This window comes from Teleopsis dalmanni, chromosome 2 (assembly GCF_002237135.1).
Source record: "Teleopsis dalmanni isolate 2A chromosome 2, ASM223713v2, whole genome shotgun sequence".
NCBI classification, from domain to species: domain Eukaryota; kingdom Metazoa; phylum Arthropoda; class Insecta; order Diptera; family Diopsidae; genus Teleopsis; species Teleopsis dalmanni.
Genome location: NC_051847.1, coordinates 134,641,359 through 134,644,294, shown reverse-complemented (window position 1 = coordinate 134,644,294; position 2,936 = coordinate 134,641,359). Strand labels below are relative to the sequence as shown.

At 31.6% G+C, this 2,936-nt stretch overlaps 1 protein-coding gene across 1 annotated transcript; it reads left to right on the top strand.

Moving 5' to 3' along the window:
* Positions 1-332: 332 nt before the first annotated feature.
* On the top strand, positions 333-1,331 carry LOC119675749. The gene has a single exon (XM_038086955.1). It carries the CDS (start codon positions 333-335, stop codon positions 1,329-1,331), a length of 999 nt encoding a protein of 332 aa, XP_037942883.1.
* The last annotated feature ends 1,605 nt before the right edge of the window (positions 1,332-2,936 follow it).

Genomic DNA, 2,936 nt, shown 5'->3' with positions numbered 1-2,936 from the left:
TAAAATATTATATACGTCTAATTTGGGTTAACCAATTAGACGGAAGTAAATTCAAGTATCAATCAATAGAATCAGTATTCTATTGATTGATGATCCACGAAAGCAGATGTGGAAAAAATGTATAGACAAATAAAAATTGCAGAAGAGCATCAAGATTATCAACGTATACTTTGGAGAGAAAATCCAACAGACAGAATTGAGGAATTTAAATTAACACAGTCACTTATGGAACTGCTTCGGCCCCATTTTTAGCAGTTCGCACATTACAACAAATTGCTGAAGACTATAATGGAGACATTCTTATTAAAAATACAATTAAAGATGATTTTTATATGGATGACCTATTGACTGGCGCTGATACAAAATTAGATTGTAAAAATAAAATCAATACAATTTTCAAATGTTTAAGCAGCGCTGAATTTAAATTGTGGAAATGGATGTCCAATAATCAATCAATCTTGAAAAATCTTCCCATTGACGTCGAAAATAAAATACTGTGCATAGAGGAAGATAATTCAATAAAAACACTAGGATTGAAATGGAATCCAAAAAAGGATGAATTCCAATTCACAATAAATATATTATCAAATGAGAAAATAACTAAAAGAATGGTATTGTCAATATATGCAAAAATTTTTGACCCATTAGGTTGGTTAACACCAATAACAATTATCGCAAAATTATTTATTCAAAAACTTTGGCAATTAAAATATGATTGGGATGAAAACTTAGATGAGCAAATTCGTAATGAATTCGATGAATATAATAAAAATATAAAAACAGTGGAGCAAATTCGAATTCCAAGATGGATGGGAGTCTCGAGTTCAGATAATTGGGAGTTACATGGATTCTCGGATGCATTCTCGGTAATATACATCAAAATCGGTTTACATATAAACCTATTGACTGCAAAGAGCAAAGTTGCACCAATAAAAAACAAGAAGACTATTCCCAAGCTAGAACTATGTGGAGCTCATTTATTAGCAAAACTAATGAGTAAAATAATTAAAATTTTAAATACAAATCCAAAAACTTATTGTTGGAGCGATTCTGCAATCACATTATGGTGGCTAAAAGAACCAAAAAACAAAGAGAGGTTTGTAAGAACTCGTGCAACAGAAATTAAAAATTTAATTCCAGAAACTGAATGGCGTCATATAAGATCAAAAGATAATCCAGCTGATGTAGCATCTAGAGGCATCTGTGCAAACAAATTAAAAGATTACATGCTATGGTGGCATGGGCCTGCATGGTTAGTAAAACCAAAGGAAGAATGGCCAAATGATGAAAAATTAAATGTCAACAATTATCACGACTTTAATTTCAGATAACAATTTTTTGAGTGATTTGATACAAAAAATATCAAAATTATCAAAACTAGAAAGAACTATGGCTTATGTTTTACGATTTATTAACTGTTTGAAAAATAAATCAAAAAATTCAAATCATTTATCAAAGGAAGAACTAGATAAAGTAAGAAATAAAAAAATTAGTCAATACCAACTTACACATTTTTCTTCAGAAATATCAAGCATTAAACAAGGGAAGGAAATAAATATGAATAGCAAACTAATTCAATTACGACCACTTATAGATAAAAATGGAATATTAAGAGTAGGAGGAAGACTACAAAACGCGAACATTACATATAATCAAATACATCCAGTGATTCTAGCTAAAGATCGATATTCAGAATTAGTAATATATCAAGCACATCAATCAACACTACATGGTGGGCAATCATCGATGGAAGCACATATAAAACGACGATTTTGGATATTAGGGATGAGGAAAACTATAAAAAAGATATGCCACAAGTGTATAAGATGCATTCGATTCAATCAAAATTTTGCTAAACAAATAATGGGATATATACCTAGTTACAGAATAAATATATCCCATCCATTCGAACACACAGGTATTGATTACGCAGGACCCATATACATGAGGTATTCTAAAGGTCGCGGTCAAAAATCATTCAAAGGTTACATCGCAGTATTTGTATGCATGTGCACAAAAGCAATTCATTTAGAGGCAGTAAGCGACTTATCATCAGAAGCATTTATAGCTGCATAAAAAAGGTTCTTTTCAAGGCGTGGGAAGAGTGCACATTTATATTGGCGCATTAAAAAAATTAGATAAAGAGTTTGGAAATGCGATCAAAAATAATACATCGATGGTACCAATTCTTGCAGCAGAAAAAATTGAATGGCATTTTATTCCTCCGGCAAGTCCGCATTTTGGCGGTATATGAGAAGCTGCTGTAAAATCCGTAAAATATCATTTGAAGCGCGTAATAGGTGAAACAAAACTAACATTTGAAGAGACGACTACACTTCTAAATCAAATTGAAGCAGTACTCAATTCACGACCACTTTGCTATACAAGTAGCTATATAGACAGTATTGATGTTCTTACACCTGGACAATTCTTAATAGGTCGTCCAATATTAGACGAACCAGAAACTGAAGTCAAAAATAATATAAGTTTAATAGACCGTTGGAAACTTGTACAAAAAATTAAAACAGATTTTTGGAAAAAATGGAAAAATGAATATGTCACGTCTCTACAAAAACGAAACAAATGGTTTAGAGAACAACCGAACTTAGCAGAGGGGCAAGTAGTAATTATTAAAGACGAAAATACCGCGCCTACTAGATGGCCATTAGGAAAAATTACAGAAGTATTTAAAGCAAGGATGGAAAAGTACGAGTAGTAGAGCTTAAAACAAAAAATGGAAAATTAAAAAAACCAATTCATAAACTTTGCTCCTTGATGGATTCTGACACAATCTATGATAAGAAGCACGCGAAAACAGACGAAGTTTATTGCAACTTAAACATAAAATCAAACGTAAAATTAAGAACCTCAAAGTAAGCAAGGACCACCTTGTATTTTTTAAAGTTATGTGTTTTACCAACAGTAAAAGCGGTGGT